The following is a 21,488-nucleotide window of genomic DNA, read 5'->3' as shown; positions in this document are numbered from 1 at the left end:
TAGAAAATCGTTTTGAGATTTTAACATTTTTGTAAATAAGAGTCGTCCACATCAACATTTTAAAAATATTTTAAGAAACCGTCTTGGAACTCCGCCGCGTACCACAAGCATTCACTTTTTATAAAATCTGAATTTGTTATATTAAGGTTAAAAGTTTGCTTCTTGAACACACTATCGCTATATGAAAATTGCGATTTTAGTGCTTCTCGCCCAACCCGTACCTTCTATAAGATGATCATTCACATGTATCATTTCCGACGAGTAGTTCAACCAATCTTGTATCAATGATCAAAATATTAGTTTTAGTTATGATAATTAACCTAATAATTATGAGATCAAGCCATATCGCAATTTGGTACATATCGTCATTTACGATCATGTGTTGATATAATTATTTATAACTAATCAATTTTATGTCATATTTCGAGAAAACATAAATAATATTACCCCCTTCATTTTTTTACTTGCATATTTCCTTATATTTCCTTTTATAAAAATTAAATTGACCAATTTTTTTATTAAAGATTAAATATTATTCTTATATTATTTTAAAATTTTAAAAATTATATATTATACTAGATTAAATCAACTTTCAGATGATGTAATTTTTTTTATTTTGTTTAATTAAAAAATATTAATAAATTTTGATTAAATTTTAGTCAATTTAACTGGATTAAAATCAAATGTGACAATTAAAATGAGACGGAGAGGAGTATTAATTTATAAAATGAACTCAAAGCGCACTTTGAAGCGATTCAATGTGTTGATGTGATTACCCATAACTAACCGATTTTATGTTTCACCATGTTTCGATGCAACATAAAACAGTACTGTATTATTAAATTCAAAAATGGATTCAAAGCGCACTTGGATAATTTAAACAACAATCTCAAACTCTTGCAGAACATGCACCAAGAGGGATGCAATACCGATGTGAACCAGCATTCTTCTAAAGTCGAGGAGCTCAGAATTCTAAAGCTCTCCTTCCTATCAACATGATTTATAAATCAAGAAACACCCCCCCCCCTCCCTTCTTGTGTGTGCACGCTGCATTGAAGCTCCTTGTAATAGTATAACATATCTCGAAGAGATGATGACAATTTGGGGATGATGATTGCTCACTTTTCCCAAAGCCATTGGTAAAAAAACATAAAAAAGAAAAATATCTCAAGAATAACCAAACACTACTTTCTCATTCCATGAAAAGAAGAGACTATTTGGCCAAGGTTCCATGCATGCAAGCACATGCATTTTCTCCTTCCCCCATGACTTTCCAAGCAACCCCCTCTGGCCCTCTTTTATTCCACATGAGAATATGTTTCAATAAGTGCAAAATTTGCAACTCCAAGTTGAGTTTACATTTATAAATGTCAAAATAAATTTAACTATGTGCCATGCTCCAAATTCCAATGGGAATGAGTGAAGTTAACTTGTTTTTCGGGGATTTAATACAATGGTCCATAGTTGTATGCAACTTAATACTAGTAGTATAACATCAACAATCTCAATGCTAGGAACAGGTATATCTTGAAATGGCAATCTCAATATGATAACGAAACTTGTAGAGTGATGGCGGTGGTGGTGGTGGAGCTAGGTGAAGGCGTTGTGTTTTAACCGAGGGGAAAGTGAGCCTACTCCTCATTTCCACGTGGGTACATTCTGCATCTCCTCGTCAGCATTGTTGATCTCTCGGGAATTAATTCTTAAGCAACAGATACTAGATATTTTTTTCTTCCAAGAAGAAAAACTAGACAAACAAGTTTCAAACTTTCCTTTCACAATTTATTCTACTTCCAAGTCATTTTCAAGCTTAATTGTGTTCCTGCTGCTTACTGGAACCCCCTAGAGCTCACACCAAGCTTTGCATATGCTGATGCACGTAAAATGTATATTAAAGCCCGTAAAATAAAAAGGCCCTGTAAAATGTATTTATCTAGCACCTATGTTGTATAAATAATCTTTCTAATTGTGTCAGTTCCCACAGCAATATTCAAATTGTTATCAGTATTTAACAATTTTTTTTAGTTATCCTGTCATATATTTCATGTCAATCTTTTAAAATTTTAAGATCAAGTGAGATTATGAAAGATGTACATTAAGCAAAGACATTGAATTGTTGTCAGGAGTACTGAAGTACACAGTATACTATAATTGACATAGCAATAAATATTACAACCATCTAGAAATGTTTTATTAACTGTTGCACAGACCCTGCTTACCTATCCTGACCGAGGGGCTTAAACCAGCTTGCTGGAGTAGTCCTCTCCTGCATAATCCAATAAAAGGGTGTAACTCACTGGTCTAGGCAATATTCAAAATAAAAATAAAAATTATCAGCTTAATTTTTAAAACCCTTGAATCCATTATCAACTTTATAGTGTACATACAGAACTCTGCTAATATTAAAGTAACAATATTTTACACAGTTCCGGAAGCCTTCATATGCAACTTGAATAAACTTCAATTAGAAAAAGGTGATGTAGAGAATCATGATGCGCCCGGGTAGTGGCAAAGGCACTCCTAGTGCGAGAAGAAGTTCAGGGTTCAAAATATATGAATTCTAAAAAAAAAAATATGAGGTAATTAGTATTGTAAATAAACAGAGGTAATTTGTAAGGTAAAAGACTTGATCCTTATAATTGGAAGAAGAAAACAATTATGATTTCCACCAATAAACATCTTTTACATACAAACATATGTGATTGCGTACTCTGTGTGTGTGCGCAAGTGTATAAACTAATAAACGTATATGTAGAGGAAAACTACAGCTACTGGTCCAGGGTACCAGTTATTTCTGTATATGGACAGCAAAAATCACTGATAGGGAGTTTCCCTTGGGTTTGTATTTGCAACATTTGTTGCATTGGTTTCCCTAACTATATGTTATCCGCAGAGTGACATTTATTACAGGGATTACGAAATTGATCCAACAGAATTTGATACTGCAAGGACCAATACACAAAATAAAACTTCCACGGGAAGCTTGCAGGTCGACCATGTGCCCACCTAGGTTGATGCAACTGAGTATATAGATTGGGGTGGCTAGCTATCTTCCTAGGTGGCAAGTATACATAATAAATTTGTAGTAGGATAACGTATTATATCGCAAGAGTAAACATCAGGTATGTGTGTATGCAGACAGACAGAGACGTACTCAGCAGAGTTTTAAAACATAACCAAGCATTTCCAAACAATGGCTACCATTCTTTTGTGTATTGAGAGGTGTGTTGTTCAAAGAAAATTCTCTGTTACAGATGAATTTCATGTTCATACGGAGTGTGTTCTGTAATCTAAAGTCAATAAGCAGATTAATTATTAAATCGATGTACTTATATCTAAATTTGTAAATGTACATATTAAACTAAGGGGGTGACCACATACTTATGATTTGCGAAAGAGCTTCAAAGCATCATTTTCGAATCCATATCACATGGTGTACTCATGGCTAGTTCCCCTATTTAAACCTCTCCATCCCTCTAACCCCCTCCACACATTTGCTTCAAACAAAATTAACTACACATTCATCTCTTTCTTGTTCTATATCTCTCGTTCAACAAAGACAAGCTATTTCTTAAACCTTCTTTTCTGTCTGATCTTTTAATGCTACTTTGACTTCATTCAAGAAAAACCGGCTTCAAGTTAATACTCATATATAAATACACTCTTGATGCATTGTACTAATCTCCATATTCCAAAAATGGTTAATAACCTTGAACATGAAGATCACTTCTTTGCTGGTCGCTGCATATTGGTGAATGGACCTGTCATTGTAGGTGCTGGTCCATCTGGCCTTGCAGTGGCTGCTGGCCTTAAACAACAAGGAGTCCCATATGTAATCCTAGACCGAGCAGCCTGCATTGCCTCCCTATGGCAAAACAGAACTTATGACCGCCTCAAGCTTCACCTACCTAAACAATTCTGCCAATTACCCTATTACCCATTTCCGGAAACCTTTCCTGAATATCCCACAAAATACCAGTTCATAGAGTATCTCGAGTCCTATGCTAAACACTTTGAGATTAGCCCGAGGTTTAATGAGTCTGTCATGTCCGCCAAATATGACAAAACTTGCAGTCTTTGGCGAATTAAGACTACAATGCCTAACTGTCCGGGCAGGGGTGATATTGAGTATATTTGCAGGTGGCTTGTTGTGGCAACAGGTGAAAATGCAGAGAAAGTTGTCCCAGAATTTGAAGGCTTGGAAGAGTTTGGTGGCAATGTCATGCATGCTTGTGACTATAGGTCTGGTGATGTTTACAAGGGCAAGCGCGTTTTAGTTGTTGGCTGTGGCAATTCAGGCATGGAAGTATCTCTTGATTTGTGCCACCACGATGCAATTCCATCCATGGTTGTTCGAAGCTCGGTGAGTAAACAGTAGAGAACATTCTGTTTTAGAGAAACTACACTAGCAAAAATATATGTTTACTTGTGATCATAAAAAAATATGTACCTAATCATAACAAAATATGTTGGTTTTGATTAACAGGTTCATGTGTTGCCTAGAGAGCTTTTTGGAAGATCAACATTCGAGTTAGCTGTTGCCATGTTGAAATGGTTACCAATATGGGCTGTCGATATAATCTTGCTGGCTAGTGCAAGGCTGGTACTTGGAAATATAGAGAAACACGGTCTGAAAAGACCAGCAATGGGACCTTTACAGCTGAAGGACTCGGCAGGAAAAACACCAGTCCTGGATATTGGTGCATTACACAAGATCAAGCGTGGGGATATTAAAATAGTGCCTGGAATCAAGAAATTTTCACAGGGTATAGTGGAACTTGTGAATGGAACAAACCTTGAAATTGATTCTGTTATTTTGGCAACTGGGTATTGCAGCAATGTTCCTTCATGGTTGAAGGTAAGTGTTGATATTTCTTATTTTTTATATGTAATAAATTTAATACATTATCAGTTATATATATTCATAGTTAGTACTCCTAACATGGATTTGTGTGACAGTTATGGAAGTTAACCTTCTAGATTCTCTGTTACACACATGCGTACTCTGCCACCCATTAGACTGTTGTTCTATGAGGTGGTTGAGATGCTCTTTTAATTTAAATGAAAAATAATTATTTCTTCAGAGGTTTCTTCAGTGTCTAAAATCTATGACAGATTAAACACAGAAAAACTTATACATCAGACCCTTTGACTTTAGTTATTTTGGTTTTTTTAATAATTCTGTTGAATTATTACTATTCCATGCCAAGCTAACTATTATTTTTTCAGCAGGAAAATGAATTTTTTACAAGAGAAGGCATTCCAGTGGCTCCCTTTCCGAATGGGTGGAAAGGAAAACTCGGGCTATATGCAGTTGGTTTCACAAGGAAAGGTCTCTCAGGAGCATCTTTAGATGCAATGAGAGTAGCACAAGCTATTGGCAAACTCTGGAAAGAAGAAACAAAACAGAAGAAGCATTCGGTAGCAGTTGCAGGCCTCAAAAGATATAAATCTTAATTCTGATACACTGGATTTGCAATACAAGTAATTCTGAAGAAAAAGACAGTAGAAATTAGGGAAGCTACCAAGTACTGCATTTACATTTATCTGTTTTGTTTTGATTTCCTATGTTTTGTATTTAAGTTCCGGTAATGGTAGTTGATAAAAATGTAACCAGAAAAGGGGATGTGAATCTGAGAGCAGCCCTCTTCGGATAAAATCCCAGGTCTTAGAATGGTTTTGGGAATTCTGTACAAAGGAAGACGAGGCTTTCGACTTTTGTGTTTACCTGATAATCATTGTATATGCAATAATCCTTATGTATTACAAAAAGTTTCTTTATCTATACAAAGATGCTTGTGTTTTTATATCAAAATGTAAGAAGCCAAAAGTGTGATAATTAGAGTTCATAGCTAATGATGAGCTAAGTTTGATTCTGACTTAGATTATTTGGATCTCAAAGATTCTCAATCCTAGAAACTTATAATTTCTAACAACTAAAACTTGTAGTGTTGTACATTATGAACTAGTATAATATTAGTTCAAAACAACAGGTTATAAGAAACTCTCTCTTTCCGCATCCACATTTTGGTCCACCCTAGTATTGAATACAATTGATGGGGCTCACTCTCCATATTCTAGTTTTATCAGGGACCCAATAAATATTGTGGACCTAATGTTCATTATTCCCCAACATATAAATTCTTCTTATTGTTATACTGACTCTTCACTGATTTTGCATAGGAAATGTATATAAACTCTAGATCTTGGTAATTGGATGTAGACTAGCACATGGAAAGAGAGCCCACAGGGGCTGCAAGAATTAACATGCACATAAGAAATATATGTACAATCCCCATCATAGGTAAAAGAAATTCCTAGATTTGGAATCAAGTCACAAGAAGTTGTTAACTGTAAATTTGACATTCTTTTTGTTAGTTGTAGAGATACAAACCATAAGGTCTGATCATAGAACTGGAGTGATGATCCCCCAGGTTGTTTACGACGAAAATAAGTGTTGAAATACGATATAAGATCCTAGTAAGTCCCTTCACCAAACCTTAAGGTTTATAAGCAAAGGAAAATATTGAGAATAATAGTGATTTCCATATAACATTACTTCAGTATTCTAAAAACTTAGTGTAAGATATTGTATATCTGGGATCAAGGGATGGCAGAGAAATTGTAGTATCATAATCTGGGATGAGATAAATTCTTGGTTCTTGTAATTTATTGAACTTTCCAATGCTTGAATGATTGGTACATATGTGCGTATAACTAAATATATCTAGCCAATTATTACCACCACCACCTATGACATTGGGATATCTTAAATTCCTAAGAAACATATACAAGTATATAGGCTGAATCATTTGTACATAGATGATCATCACCATTTGCAACCATCCCTAGAAAAACTTTTCTTCAAAGTAGCATAAAGGAACAATCATTCTCAATCTCTGGGCGTATAATGTTGAGTTACAAAAGTCACACATGTTCTCTAGGCTTTAATTCAGACACATGCAGGACAATTAGTAAACTAACAATACAAGGCCAGAAGACAAACTGATAGTAAGAACAGGAAAAGAAAGAGAGGAAAGATTAATGCAGTTAAAATAAACAACAAGGAGAAAGAAAAGTAAAGCCATTCTAATTATTCCCAGATAATAAGTATACATTTGTTCTACTACAAACCTTTCTAATATTCAAAATAACTAGAGAACCTGGTCATTTAATTACGTAATCTAGTAAGTATAGTTAGTTTAGTAATAATGTTGTAAGATTGTGAGACTCTCCCTTCCTCGCTCTCTCCCTACTCACACATTTTTGGTAACACTAACTTGAGATTAAGTAACATTACTGTATATGACATGAGTTCAGCCTGATAAAACTATGATTATTTGTGTAGTGGAGTTTACACGGTTGTAGCTTATGGTACAACATATAACTCGAGATTCAGAATAGTTTCTGTATTATAAATATGGTTTGAATTTGAATGTTTTTCCAAATTCATTAGGAGACATAGAGGAATACATATATATTCACATAGACAAGACATATGAGTCTCCATGCTGTTGATTTAAACAAGCAGAAGACTTTCATCTCAGTGGCTCATCCAGACTCACTTTACAACCAAACACTCTAAAAACGTCATAAACAAAAACTAATGCAGGCCAATTTGTAAGTTAAATGATTTTACAAGTTAATGCTTATTTCATCGACTTATTTCGTTCATGCAAAGATTGAGTTTGTTCACACTTCCAGCTTGTAACATGGGAGCTACAGTTGTATCTGTCCTTTTCATTTGGAATTTACATGTACTAATACCCTCTTATACAGAAGACATCTCTTTAATCGAGAGAAAAAAACACATGGGGTGGCCACGGCCTATCTATAAATATTCAGGTCCTCAAGGGACTGCCCATTCCATCTTGTTCTCATCTCAGTTCATCAGTCCAAATTTATTATTGCTCATCTAGACATGGCTATGTCCTTATTAGAGCTCTTTCTATAAATTGCAATGGCCTAATAAACTCTTTCATATCCTCTAAAGATTAAATAACTTTCAGGAACTATAAACGTGATCAACTTTGGTATATCAATCAGGTTGCGTACGTTCTCGTCATATTCCAGACGGACCAGACATAGTCTTGACAAAGCATAATTCGTTACCTAAATAGAATCAAGTAATTAACAATATCTGAGGCTGAGAGTCATGTGTAAGATCAGATTAAAGGCATTTTTCAAAACCCTGCTTGCGTTATCTAAAAAAGCGTAATGGACTTTAAACAGTGTTATAAAATATCCAAAAAGAATGCCAAGGTTCAGAGTATATTTTAAAATCCTAATTTAACCTTAAGCTTATAGAGAGAACAAAAGATAATCATAAATAATAAGCAGATAACATCAACAAGTAAACACAGAGTGGTATAAAGATGTCAAAAACATTGTGACTCATAAGATAATGACAAATGTGACTTGGAATACAACATAGTCAAACAAAATACTTTTCTAGAAGTAGTTTCCTGCCCATGCTCAGAACAATATAACAGTTCACTTGCCTTATAGACAGCCGGCGAAGATAAACAACAAGCTAGTTTATCATATTTGTACAGAGTAGCTGGCAGAGTACAAAGGAATTGGCTACCCAGTCAGCAAATGAGTTCAGAAACTTCATTCCCTAGAAACAAAAGAATATTTACAAAATAGTGATGGAGAAACAATTACTGGCAAATAAGAGAAGATGTTGGGGACAGAAGCTCTGACACAGATACAAATATCAAGACTCAGATATATCAAACTAAGCCAAACACATCTGGCATATCACACTCATTAGCAGGATATGGTGAATCTGAGATGTATGCGGACCTTGCCCCACTCTCAGAAGTAGACGGCTATTTTCTTTAAATAAAAGATCGGTTTATGAGAAAATTTAGTTATAATGTCTGAAGAATATCCGACCTTTCTAATAAACATTAGTTCGACAAGCATAAGAAGTAGACCGACAGTTTGCAGACCTCTATGGACCAACATAAACAAATCAATTGCTTTAGGTTGATAGTAAAGTCATGCTCTTTTAATCACCTAAACAGAATTAATAAATAGTTTATATACTGAATCTAAGAGGTTAGTAGCATATAAATCAACTAAACCTTCGGGAACTTTTTCTCATAACCGAGGAACATCAACATTTTTATTAAATTAATAACCAGAGTGTATCCAGGATATATATCTAGTGGTTGCTTAGTGGTAAAAAATAGTTGAGTATAACTCTAACAACTATCAAACCTAATAAGCTTTGTATAATAAGTTTTTCTTGCTGTGCTAGCACATAGCCTGTAAATAGGTAGGATAGAAATCTATTACTACTTACTATCAAAATCCGAGAGATTGAAGGAAACTTGAACAAGATTAATAGATCATTTAACCGTCCCACATCGAGGACGCAAAGAAGAATTGTTCTAGAAACAAATCCGTGCAGATTCTTTCCACGGCCCAAAGTGGACAACGTCAATACTAATGTGGAATTGAGGTGTTTTGCGTGATCCATAAGTTGGGCCCGTATTACATCGGTACCCACACACCATTACCATTTAAATAGTTTTTGCCAATAATAGAGTCATTTTTCTACATAAAACACATTCTTCAACACCAGTTCCCTATACCTTGCACTTCCAAAAGACTACTAAATTATTGTTTTTAACTTCTGAAATTCCAGACCCTATATAGGTAGAATTAGTTCTGTATCATGTTTTTGACAATAGACTTGGATATTTAATGATTGACATATATGGAGTTCTTCACAAATTGTAGTTTTGTTTATTTTTTACTTAATAATTCAGAATCATAATATCAACTAAACATCTTACTTATATAAACTAAAATTTGTCACCCTGTTGTAGAGAAGGCCTCGTCCCGCCCAAACGAGCAAATATTCTATCTTACTAAACAAAGTACAAATTCAACTAATTATATTAACATAACTTATCCCGAGCAATGTGCGTTATGGTCAAGTAGATATTATCTTAGTAACATGATGTTTATGTTCGAGTCTTATTAGAGGCATGGTTTTCCCTCATCTAAACAAGTTGATGGTTCATATCTCAGTTTTAAGTGTGAGTATTTAAATTTCTACGATCAAAAACAAATATTGGAATTTCATATATCCTTAACAAATAAATACAATTATGTGACTCGTAACATCCTGAAAAACAAAAAATTAACCGATTTCTCTTTCGGGTGTTGGCCTTTTATGGCCAAAATAGCTCTAAAAACATAACTTAAAAGATGTATTTTTAGAGTGCAGTAACGTTTCCATTACAAAATTCATTTTATTTAAAAAAAATCCATAAACACCACTTGGTTTTGTGTTTTGATCTGCTTCGCTTACATTTCTCCATGCTAATGTAACTTGAAAAAGCGTTTATGCATTTTAAAATATACAATCCACTAGCCCAACATCATCAAGCCCAACTTGAGAGTGCAACAGAGGGCCTTTTCTCTTTCTTTTTATCATTCATTCATTCACCCCTAAATCCCTAATACAATGTTTGATTTTGGAGACAAATTCCTCCAATATAAAACCTGTATCAAATTTGATTTCGTGTTTGCATATGTTATATGTATGACTTGGAACCAAGGGTACAAGAACACAAGTATAATAATATAAATAATGATATGCTAGAAACTATGACGCGTGCATAGGCAATTTCAAAACAATTTTAGAGACAAATATAGTTTATACTTTATTATATCTATTTATCATGCATATGTAGTAGGGTTTTGTGTTTATATAAATATACCTAACATAAGGGAGAGGAGACAAAGAGGATACCTTCGGAGTTTAGTTGGGATCGATCAGGAGATAATAAATACTGTAAGCAAGACGAGGACCGGAGCTCCTAAATACTACTCCCGGAAAAGAACCAGGAATGATTGTATTTGTGGGCTTATTCATATCTCTACGCTCACATTCATTTCATTTTAAATCTGAAATTCTTGTACTGACATTGTTGAAAATAAAAAATTATACTTTTAACTTAACTAAGCTATATTGGCAGGTTATTTCAGTAATTAACCGGTCAAAATTCAGACAAATTTGAAATTGTAACTTGGAACTTAGAGCAAGTCCAACATACTACTTATCCAAGTTTTTAAGTTAAAATTTAAGGAACGAGGACGAAAAATATGCTCCAACGGCCTCTTAGTGATTCCTCAGATAGAGCAAGTCCAACAGCTCCCTTATATTGAGCTCTTAACTTTAATTATAAGGATTTTGACAAAAAATAGCACTCCAACGGTGTCTTAGTACTTCTGTAAATCTCTAAGACAGGAGCATCATTTTTTATCTTTAAGGAACTTCTAGTGCTCACTTATAACATTTTTAGCAATAAAAAATTCATTTCTCTATCTTCTTTTTACTTTTCTCTCTCTTTTTGTTCCACTTTTTGTCCATATTTTTTCAAATTTATTAATATAATAATAATAAGGAAAAAAGATAAGAATCATTGTTGGAGTTGAAATTCAAAATTATGTCTTAAATTACTAAGAACTAATATTTTATAATATTATAAGGAACTAACTTGAACACCGTCGGACTTGCTCTTAAATCATTAAGATCATCCATTCGTTCTTTATTTTTAAGAACTAGCACTATCTTTTTAAGAATTCCCTAACCATTATTTTATAATATATTATGGGGACCACTATCTCTTTCTCTCTCTTTTACATTATATTTAAATTTATTCAATGTACTTTTAATAGTAAAATATGATAAAAGGAATAAATTGAAGTAGTATTGTTGTAGACAAACATACTTCTTCATGTCTTACCTTACTAAGAGCTAATTTTTTATATTATATTTAAGGATTAAGTTAGCATACTGTTGGACTTGCTCTTAAGGTTTGGAATGTACCCGTGAACCCCCCAAAATCAATATGGATATAAAACAAACTATTAACATGTTATTAGGATCGTTTGGTTCGCTGGATGGTATTGAGTTGAAATCGGGAATCATGTTAATGTGGCATGGGGTTGAGGTTTCATTCTTAATATTATGTATTTGGTTCAATAGCGGAATAGATAAGATTTAATCAAAATATTTTTAGTTATAAATTTTAATCATTTAAAATATTAAATATTTAGTATTTTTCATATAATTTTAAGTTTTTAATTTAATTTTGAATTAAGTATTTACATGTAATTGTATAAAAAAGAAAATTTTATTTGATTCCTCGTGCCTTTGTTTCATACTTACCTCCCCTATTATAACAAAAACCCATGAGTTTAAGGTATGAGTGTATATGATAAAAAAAATTTAGTCAAATATTATGTATGTGTTTAAAATGAATAAAACCCATACCTAATATCAACCAAGATTTTCTCCCTAACCCTACATAAACCGTGTTACATACACAAGTACATTATTAGGGAGAGATTGCAGTTTGAATCAAGATTTCAATTTCTTGTATCACACACAGTAAGGGACAAATAAGTAGGATAAACTAATATGGAACAAATTTTCTTCAAAAAGTCATGGATAGATTTTCACATCCTATCATGTCAATCCGTGTAATAGATTTAAGTGTATCCTAACCTTGAATCTTAGCCAAACTATTACAATAGGAAAGATGCAAGCACCTCAAGTGATTCAACTTTGATGCATCTAATGATTTAACTGATGTACAGTTAAACGCATATAAATGCCTCATCTGGGAGAAAGTTCGTGAATTGTCCAAAGATACATGCACGCTGTCAATGTAAAGAGATTACAGATATATCAACTAACACTGGCTGGGTGTTAATTTGTCGAGGACGTTATCAAACAAGTTTAGATATTGCAATGACAATACAGTAAATAACTAATAGAATCTGAAATATCAACCATATAGTAATAGCTAAACTTTAGATTCCTCAGAGAGTACAAAGCAAATGCTGAAGATGGTGTAAATTCAATAGTCGTCAACATTAACAACAGATTCATATCGAGCCATTTTATTGTAAATTTCGTAACCAGAATTTTAATGTTCCCTAGGTGTCCAAATTAGGAATTTCTCTAAAGTTTAAGTGGCATACCCGGAAAAAAGGTCCAGAATCTCACATTTTGGAGGGGATTGGCCCAAAACATCACAAGTCGGGAATATAGCCCGACCCAAACTATCACAGAGAAACGAAATGAAAAAATGCGTTTATATGAACTGTCAAAACTAGCCCTACGAATAAAATATAAGTTTATTAGGCTGAATAAAAACTTTATTTCACTTGAGTTTTAAAATTGGGGGCGACTAAAACAAAGGAAATTAGGGTTCGTCGGTTCATTTCCATCCGTTACTATTCAACAAGCTAAGGAAATTCTTTTATGTTTTCTCAATTCTCTTATATTTCTATCCTTTTATATACATACATAGATCTCTTTATTCATATTTTATGTGTTTTAATGTTATTAATGTATTTTTTGTTATTTGTAAGACATATCTATGTATTTGTGACACTCTCAATCTTGAGGTTAGGAAATGAGGACCCACACACCATTGAACTAACAATAAAATAACATGAACCTTGATGAACTACTAACAGGATCCAAACAGGATTAAGTATGAGACAAGATAAAACTATCAACCAACATATTATTATTTCAACCCAAATTATATTATCAAATTTACACAATCGCTTCCGACTTGGAACCGACAGATAACCCATTGTATCATTACAACCTTCCCAACTAAGCGCTTTCTCACACAACCTGTACTACCTGCTCTGGCATCTGGAAGCCTACGACACGATAGGGACCACCAAGTACGCTCTTACGAGCAGTGCGCCTAAGTCTAGCCATCTTCTCGCTTAACTGCCGTGGTTAGAACAAAGCAAACTATATGAGCATAAAAAACTCAGCAAGTAACTATATGACAGTTCTATGATGCAATAATAACAATTATCCAAAATCACTTTTAAGGCATTCTACTTTAAATCTCTAGGTGGCAGATTTCTGTCTTTGGGTATGAAATGGTTATGAAGAAAGGTTTGGGCTTTCAGGAATCAAGGCTCAAGATAGGGTGAAAGCCGACATTCATCACAAATCATTAACATGATCTCAAAGATCTTTCAAGAGGAAAGCAAAAATCTATTCAACTATGGGAATCAATTATATGATTGATAACAATACCAGAGATAAGAATTAGGGTTCTCAAAGCTGTATGCTAAACAATAACACAATCAAATCATCTCAATTCATTTTAAATCATTTCATTTTCAAGGAAGCAATTGCTAAGGAAATGCATTCAATTTCTCTTTATAAAGAGATAGGGAACCCTTGATTGGACTACTTTAACTTTCATAAATAATATGGGTGATTAGCCCGTACCGACCTCCATCTGGTCGTTAAGGTACCTATGGCATAATTTCAGCCTTAAATTGGACTAGCCCCGCTAGCCTCTTATATGACTGGACTAGTCCCACTAGTCTCTTACGTCTAAATCCAATCAATCAGGAATTCATTTGGAAAACCTTGTGTTGGAAAAGAAAGGTTTGACTAAGTTAATTTTATCATTACCAAGAATATGAAATCATTCGGACTCTTTCAAGTCGAAAATCATTCTTAAGTTCAATTCAAGAATTCAAAGGAATTGAATGAATCAAAGGTAATCAAAGATCAATACTATGATCGAGATCAAATGATAATCAAGGTACGTAAGTTAGGGAATCAAAAAGTTCTAGAATCATTACAGAATAAGATATAAAAAGGAAGGATGTAGGTTAATTAAAACAATACGCAAGGGAGTTCATAAAAGTTCTTATAAGGTTCACGAGAATTCAAGGTATCCAAAGGAATCAATAGGTACTCGGGACATGAATCAACAGGGTTACTGTAAGGTTTTGAACAATAATCAAGTCGTTACAAGAACAATATCAGGGTATTTCAAGGAATCAATAACAAGTATGGTACAAGAATAAATATCAGGGTCCTACAAAGGATCAATAACATGTATGTCACAAAAATCAATATCAGGGTTCAAGAATCAGCAACAACTTATCACAAAGAACAATAACAGGGCTTCTCAAGAATCAATAACAGGTTTATCACAAGAAACAATAATAGGGTTTCTCAAGAATCAATAACAGGTTCACAAGGAACAATAACAGAGTTTTTCAAGAATCAATAACAGGTTCACAAGGAACAATAACAGGGTTTCTCAAGAATCAATAACAGGTTCACAAGTGTTATAAAAGATCAATACTCTATCATGGCATCAACAATATCCTCTCTATAAATAATTTATACAAGTAAGCAGAGTTACTTTTCTGGATTCGCTTTCTTATTTTACGGGGTTTGAGCTACTGCCATATAGTATACCTTTCCCTTTCCTAGCCTGAATGCGTTTATGATTCGAATCTATAATTCAAAATCAAAACCCTAATTAGATTCCCACTCGACGTTCCCGGAACGTTTAACACTTAACCCAATCCGCTTTATCGCTTACTTTAAACTTACGAGTATAATTACAAGTATAGTCATATAACACATAAAACAATATACTTCACTTAAAACTCAATACTATAGTCATAACGACCACTTATACAATCTTAGAATCGAAATGACTCAATCCTTCTTTTTAGTTCCTATAATTCGAACCAAATATTAACATAAAAACCATCCATAATCATATGCAACAATTTATCTTAACATGCATGATCTATTTCACACATATTCTCTCATTTAAACCCAAATCAACCATATTTATCATAAAATCAAACCAAAATCATATAAACCGAGAACTTCATTCATAAAATTAAGTAATCATTTTGCTTATAAACAATAACTAAAAACAACTAGCATGCAAGCCATAAAAATCAATTTATTCCCTTTTTAATTACAAAACCCATTCGGGTTTTTCAAATACACACACATGCACACACCATTTTTGACATAAAACCTTTAACTCACATATTTTTATCGTCAAAAATCATTATTTAATCTATCTACTCAAGATCAAACCAAGTTACATCTTGAATACACAAAATCTTATATGCATGCAAAGAATTTTCTTAAAAATAAGATTTCATAGTCCATACCAAACTCAATATTAAATATAAGCAAGTAAATCATGGATCATCAATCAAAACTCATTTGGAAATCAAAACCCCATTTTATTTTTCCAAAAATTCGAATTACACCCAAGTCAAAACCAAAGAAAACACAACATATAACACACTACACTTCTCCTATGATCATACACTAAGAAATTGAGGTTTTCTTAGATATAATCAAGAGAAGTTGATTTTGAAACTAGCTTAAATACTTACATGCAAATGGTATATAAGTTGAAGATCAAAAATGATGACTATAGGTAGCAAGATCTTTGAATTTGGACTAAATCTTGATGTTGCATGCAAGAGAGAGAAAAAGGGAGAATGAGAAAGAATGAGAGAGAAGAAGAGAGGGAGAAAGAGCCGAGAGTGAATAAGGAGAAAGGGGAGAGATGGAAGAAGTGAAATGAATGGAGTGGGGATGGAAATGACAATCACTTGTCTCTTTTTGTTCTCACAAGTTAGTGGAAATACGAATTTACCAATCTGCCCTCCTCTCACTACTAGCACAAAAAGCATGCAAGGATGATATGGTAATTTGGTTAAGTTGAAATGAGATAGTGGGGTAGGAAATGACACAACTATACTTATATTATATTGTGAGTGGAAATGCATGCAAGAGCAATTATGTAATCTAATAATTATTAGCAAACTTTTCTTTCTTCTATTTTCTTTTCTCTTTTTATTCTTAACTCAAAACGAATTTGATTAATACATAACTTTCTCAGAAAAGGTGAAAATATCACGAATAACAATTTTAGAATATAGATATTGAAATTATCTTTCTAGACATATTTTAAAAATAATTTTTGAGCGTACGGTTTATTTTCTATGAATTTTACAAGATTACGCTCAAAATAGAATTATAACTCGATAACATCATTTTAAGATACACCGATCACCAAACAATTTCATCTATTATTTTTATAAAGTCTCTAAGACTATCTTAGAGATAATAAAACAAATTTCACATCTCGACCATACTCAAATAATTTTATAAAAATATATAAAGGTTCAATAAACCTTTATTGAATCAAATCAATTCCATAAAATCATTTAAAATCATCCAGATCACGTAATCATGCATATAGACAGCAAAACACATATATTCACACATCACAACTCATATTCGATCACAAAAATTCTCTTTTATTATTATTTCCCTTTTTCGTGTAATGGGTCGCGTCCTGTCTAACGGCCCGACGCTGAGTGTTTTCAATTACGCTTCTCAATCATTCTCTTTATACCAACTAACACATCACTGGAATATAATACTCACTTAAACATTCCTATTTCACACAATAACACATAGTTCATATTTAAATACCTTAATCTCTTTTTAAGACGGGTTCCGTTCAACCTGACGGCCCGACAACACAGCTTATCCCCTAAGCTGACTCATTAAACTGAAACAGGTCATTTTACGTTCCCATTTACTAATATACAATAAAGACAATTAACCAACAAAATTCAAATATCACATAATTTATAATTACAACACAGAATTATACTTTATTCGCTTAAATCACGTCGCGAAATTCCCAGTCGCTACAATCTACCCCCTTAAAAGGATTATGTCCCCAGAATCTAGTCTAAGCAAATTGATGGGATACTTTTCTTACATTTCACTCTCTAATTCCCAAGTTGACTTGACTCTTTTACTTTAGGATTTCTCCACAACACTCTAACTAGAGATACAACTTTATTTCTGAGCGCTTTCTCTTTTCGATCTAAGATTCGAACTGGTTGTTCCATATAAGACAAATCTTGTTGTATTTCCACTGGTTCTAATTCAATCACATGGCTTGAATCAGCATTATATTTCTTTAGAAGAGAAACGTGAAACACGTTATGAAGATGTTACATATGCGGAGGTAACGGTAACTCATAAGCCATTTTTCCGACTTGTCTTAGCACTTCGAATGGTCCAATATACCTGGGACTCCGCTTTCCTTTCTTCCCGAATTGGGATAAACCTTTCCACGGAGATATTTTTAATAACACTTTATCTCCGGGCTCGAATTGCAAATCTTTCCGACCTTGATCCGCGTACTTTTTTTGTCGATCTTGAGCAACAATCAACCTTTTACGAATCACTTTAACTTTCTCTTTTCTTTGTTGAACTAGCTCTGGGCCAATTAGTTTGCGCTCACCAACCTCGTCCCAATATATAGGGGATCTGCATTTTCTTCCGTACAATGCTTTATAGGGTGGTATGCCAATACTCGCGTGATAACTGTTGTTGTAGGGAAACTCAATCAATAGCAAATGATCGTCCCAATTTCCTTTAAAATCTAATGCACGGGTTTGCAACATGATAAGTGGCATTTTATACCACTTAGAACGTCTTAAAATGGCTTAAATTGGTGTCTTGAAATCAAGTATTTTGTGTATTTGATGCGCTTTTCTAGTGTTTATGCATTTCAGGGTATTAGTTGCATTTCGGGGGAGGAATCATCAAGAATAAGCCTTGGCATGTGTTCACCATTGTGAGAGGAAAGGAACGGGCAGATTACGGTGAAGAAACGGAGCAAACTTGGATTTTTTCCAGTGGAGGCCTGCGCGCCCGCGCAGCTATGCTGAGCGGCCGCGCAGGGTCGGGGAAAAAGATAAATTATTTTAGACTTCTACTTCTGTTTGGCTTCCAACTTCTATGTAATCTAAGTTTTATGGGACTATTATATAGGTAGATTTGAGACGTTTTCACAGAGAGTATTAAGGGGATTATGTTTTAGATTGTGTTTTACACAAGAAGCGAAGGAGATAAGGAAGAAGACCGATTTAGCACACCGCAACGAAGAGGAAGCATATTTTCTTGCGATTCTTGTTTCGTTGTAACGTTGGATGCTAGTTTTCTTGCTTTGACTTATTTACTCTTGTGACGTACTCTGTTTTAATATAATTAGTTTAGTTATTATTTTCTTGTGTTTGTTTGTCATGATTTCATATGAACCCATGATGGCGATAAGTTATATTATGGGCTAATCGTGATCATGGGGTTGCAACGGATTTATTATGGAATTCTTTAGTTAATTGTTTAATACTTTAGTGTGTGATGATTGCATGATATCTAGTATTGGTTGTGCGTATTCGTCTTATGTGCGTCGCGAACATATAAGATATGGTGTTAATCTCTTGTGAAGCGACGGTGGATCTTGAGATTTAGAACTTGCCATGCTAGCATAGGTTCATGTACGTTGAGCATGATTAGTGGGTAACTCTAACAGTTTTATTTGCCCTATGTAATCAAAAGGAATAACTTGAGCTTAAATCGTTGTGTTGTCAATTTCCGTAGACATATAGAAACTCAACATAATTGATGACTATTCAACTTCTATCTTAATTGTGGATGCTTGGTAGAATGGTATTAGTACAATGAAAGTTGGCTTTTATCAGTTTCGTGTTATTCGATTAATATCATCACTGTCACATGCTAAAGGTAATAACAATGGCTATAGAAGGAAGTAATAATGAAGTTGTGATCTCATGAGTGTTCTATTATTGATAAATTGAAGTGTTAGTTAAGTGGTTAATTAAGTAGTTAATTATAGTTAATATTTAATCAACAATTTTAAGTGTTATTATCTTAACATTGAGAAGTAATCATACATTGGTGAGTGAGTTTAATTAGACAATAATTTAGTCTGAGTCTCTGAGGGAACGAACTAGAAAATATTCTATATTACTTGCGAACGCATATACTTGCGTGAATATTAGCGCGTGTTTTCTCCCTAACAAGTTTTTGGCGCCGCTGCCGGGGACTCGGCATATTTGTTTAGTTTATGTACTTACCATCATTGGTCATTAGGACTCAGTGATTAGGACGTAGTAGTTACTTACTCTTTTCGGTTGTGTTTCAGGTACTTTAGCAAGCGTTTATGCAAACTCGTTCTCGTGCTCGCAAGAGGACTTTAGATACAGCTGAGGAGACAGACGAAGTTCTTGATATTCCGGAGAAGTTAGATTTTGAGGATTCGGATTCAGGAACTGAGCAGAAAGAACCAGTAAACATGGGAGATCGTATTGTTCAAGCTGATCCAGCTCTTATGGATTTTTCTCGGCCTAAAATTGATGACATTCAGTCAAGCATCCTTCATCCGGCTATTCAAGCTAACACCTTTGAAATCAAGCCGGGCACTATTCAGATGGTGCAGAATTCTGTTTCTTTTGGAGGAACGGCAACTGAAGATCCCAACATGCATATAAGGAATTTTGTCGAGATCTGCAGCACTTTTAAGTATAATGGCATGACTGATGAGGCTATCAAGTTGAGGCTTTTCCCATTCTCACTGAGGGATAAGGCTAAAGACTGGTTATATTCTGAACCAGCTGGGTCCATCACTACGTGGCAAGATCTTGCACAAAAGTTTCTGGTGAAGTTTTATCCAATGGCAAAGACTGCTGCTATGAGGAATGCTCTTACTCAGTTTACGCAGCAACCTACAGAATCTATGTGCGAGGCTTGGGAACGCTACAAGGAAATGTTGAGAAAATGTCCACATCATGGAATGCTGAATTGGATGGTGATCACTGGTTTCTATAATGGTTTGGGGGCCCAATCTCGGCCCATGCTCGATGCAGCAGCTGGAGGAGCCTTATGGGCTAAAAGCTATACTGAGGCGTATAATCTTATAGAGACGATGGCTGCAAATGAGCATCAAAACCCAACTCAGAGGATGACGTCAGGCAAGGTAGCAGATATTCTGGAAGTTGATGCAGCCACCGCTATTGCAGCCCAGCTCCAAGCGCTATCAATGAAGGTTGATTCTCTGGCTACGTATGGAGTTAATCAAATAGCTATAGTTTGTGAGCTTTGTGCAGGTTCTCATGCTACGGATCAGTGTTCTCTTGTCAACGAATCTGTTCAGTATGTGAATAATTATCAGCGACAACAGCAGCCTGTGCCAGCGACCTATCATCCTAATAACAGAAATCATCCAAATTTCAGCTGGGGGAATAATCAGAATGCTATTCAGCCACCATATCAGCAAGGAGTGAGTAAACAGTTTAACCCACCTGGATTCCAGCAACCACAGCAGTATGCTACAAGGCAATTATATCCTCAACAGGGAAGTACAGCTGCACCCACTAGTGCTGATTTTGAGGAACTTAAGCTGTTGTGCAAGAGTCAGGCGGTTTCTATCAAGACCTTGGAAAATCAAATCGGTCAATTAGCCAATGCAGTGCTCAATCGTCAACCTGGCACTCTTCCCAGTGACACGGAAGTACCAGGCAGGAAGGAAGCTAAAGAGCAAGTCAAGGCTATTACCTTAAGGTCTGGAAAAGTGGCTGATGCTGAAAAGGCAAAGGAAGTCGAAGCTGAAGTTAGAGATGAAGAATCTAAGCAAAAGGAGAAAGCGGCAGAACCAAGGAAGACTACTGTTGAACACACTCTGCCTGAGGCTAATACAGGGGAGAAACAGCTCTATCCTCCACCACCTTTTCCTAAGAGATTGCAGCAACAA

The 21,488-nt window shown here is 34.5% G+C and overlaps 1 protein-coding gene, 1 long non-coding RNA gene and 1 other non-coding gene across 4 annotated transcripts; 1 reads left to right on the top strand and 2 right to left on the bottom strand.

Annotated features, from left to right (window-relative positions):
• Nucleotides 1-3,438: 3,438 nt before the first annotated feature.
• On the top strand, nucleotides 3,439-5,809 carry LOC141678144 (putative indole-3-pyruvate monooxygenase YUCCA3). 2 transcript variants are annotated; one of them, XM_074484390.1, is made up of 3 exons: nucleotides 3,439-4,363; nucleotides 4,487-4,858; nucleotides 5,233-5,809. In XM_074484390.1, the coding sequence occupies exons 1-3, from the start codon at nucleotides 3,668-3,670 to the stop codon at nucleotides 5,455-5,457; spliced, it is 1,293 nt and encodes a 430-aa protein (XP_074340491.1). In that variant the 5' UTR covers nucleotides 3,439-3,667; the 3' UTR covers nucleotides 5,458-5,809. The 2 variants fall into 2 exon arrangements, with proteins under 2 accessions (XP_074340491.1, XP_074340490.1); XM_074484389.1 differs by having other exon boundaries at nucleotides 5,230-5,809.
• Nucleotides 5,810-8,346: 2,537 nt separating this feature from the next.
• Nucleotides 8,347-10,929, bottom strand: LOC141676577 (uncharacterized). The gene is made up of 2 exons (XR_012557078.1): nucleotides 10,775-10,929; nucleotides 8,347-8,620 (listed from the first exon to the last, which is right to left on the bottom strand). It is a non-coding gene; the product is annotated as an uncharacterized LOC141676577 (long non-coding RNA).
• A 9,497-nt stretch (nucleotides 10,930-20,426) lies between these two features.
• On the bottom strand, nucleotides 20,427-20,533 carry LOC141681292 (small nucleolar RNA R71). The gene has a single exon (XR_012558733.1). It is a non-coding gene; the product is annotated as a small nucleolar RNA R71 (small nucleolar RNA).
• Between the last annotated feature and the right edge of the window lie 955 nt (nucleotides 20,534-21,488).

This window comes from Apium graveolens, chromosome 8 (genome assembly GCF_009905375.1).
Source record: "Apium graveolens cultivar Ventura chromosome 8, ASM990537v1, whole genome shotgun sequence".
NCBI lineage: Eukaryota > Viridiplantae > Streptophyta > Magnoliopsida > Apiales > Apiaceae > Apium > Apium graveolens.
This window is presented reverse-complemented; position numbering and strand designations above follow the sequence as displayed.